Source organism: Clarias gariepinus, chromosome 3 (genome assembly GCF_024256425.1).
Source record: "Clarias gariepinus isolate MV-2021 ecotype Netherlands chromosome 3, CGAR_prim_01v2, whole genome shotgun sequence".
NCBI lineage: Eukaryota > Metazoa > Chordata > Actinopteri > Siluriformes > Clariidae > Clarias > Clarias gariepinus.
In genome coordinates, this window is record NC_071102.1 from 37,847,760 (window position 1) to 37,849,299 (window position 1,540).

The 1,540-nt window shown below is 30.3% G+C and overlaps 1 protein-coding gene across 1 annotated transcript; it reads right to left on the reverse strand.

Moving 5' to 3' along the window:
* Nucleotides 1-341: 341 nt before the first annotated feature.
* Nucleotides 342-1,301, reverse strand: LOC128518700 (olfactory receptor 51E1-like). The gene has a single exon (XM_053491945.1). It carries the CDS (start codon nt 1,299-1,301, stop codon nt 342-344), a length of 960 nt encoding a protein of 319 aa, XP_053347920.1.
* Nucleotides 1,302-1,540: the final 239 nt, after the last annotated feature.

The following is a 1,540-nucleotide window of genomic DNA, read 5'->3' on the forward strand; positions in this document are numbered from 1 at the left end:
TTATCATTGAAAATGACTTCAACATCTCCCCGTCTACCAGTTAGACAGTATACTGTAATATGATATTAAGTGATGATCCAACAGTTCTACTGATGATATTTAACAGTCCTAGCTTGCATAAGTCTTTTCCATTGCTGGTTATGAAGCGGAATTGGTGATTATGAGAAAAAAAAAACAGTGAAATCAGTTTAAAATAAAATGTTATATATATATATATATATATATTATATATATATATATATATATATATATATATATATATATACTAATATATTTTGTAGTATTTAGCATGAATATTAAGTACAGAAACATATTACTACTTAATACATACAGGATTGTGTTTAAAAATCTAATGAAAACACAGATATATTTCTTTTACAAACTACTTCCTTAATTCTGTTCAAAATCTTCTTCAGTTTCAGGCCATATATAATTGGATTCAATAGAGGAGGAATAACCAGAATTTCCACTGACATGATCATGCTGAACAAATGAGGCATGTTTCCTTCCAATCTAGGATGTATAATTATAAAGCATGCTGTGATAGAGAGAGTGGTGAAAATTACAAGATGTGGTAAACAGGTTTGCAGAGCTTTTCTTCTGAAATCTTTTGAATTTACTAAACAGACTGAAAGTATTCTGCTATATGAAAAAAACACAAAAAGCAATGGAGGAAACACAGCAATACTTAAAATAACAAGTCCATATATATTACTTACAGAAAAATCTCCACAGGCCAACTTAAGCATTGAACTATTATCACAGTAAATTCTATTTAATTTGAATTTACACAGTTTCCGTTGATATGTAAAAAGTACACCAACGCCTACTTCACAACAAGGAAGAAACCAACAGCAAAATAAAAGTATTTTAACAGTGGACATTTTTACGATTGTATTATATTGTAATGGTTTACAGATGGACACATATCTGTCATAGGCCATAGCTGATAACAATGTGAACTCTGAAGCAGCATATGTATAAATGCAAAATGATTGAAATATGCAGGATTCAAAAGAAATTACCTGACTTTCAGACAGTAAATCAGTGAGCAGTTTAGGATAAAGAGCCGTTGATCCGAAAAGAGCATTACAAAGCAAAGCTGCAATTAAAATGTACATGGGCTCATGGAGACTTTTGTTAGTATATATGATATAAATTACCAGTCCGTTACCACTAATGATTAATAGGTAGAGTGTTACAACAATTACAAAATAAACATATCTGTATTTTTCTAACTCCATATGGCCTTCCAGGTATACATACATAATATCAGAAGAATAATTCATTAATTCATTCATAATGTTTATGCATTAAATTCATCAGTGTCCAAGAACATACAGGTGATAGAGTCGGCTGCAATAATAAAGTCATGTATAATTCAAATATAACATATACCAAACATGGATGGTGGTGATAGTGCACAGTTGAACAGTTGACGTTTCAATAGAAACCATGTCCTATGTTTATTTATACCCTTCATAACGACTATGTACAATTATATGCAATATTTCAAATCCCACATATGTCATTACTCCAG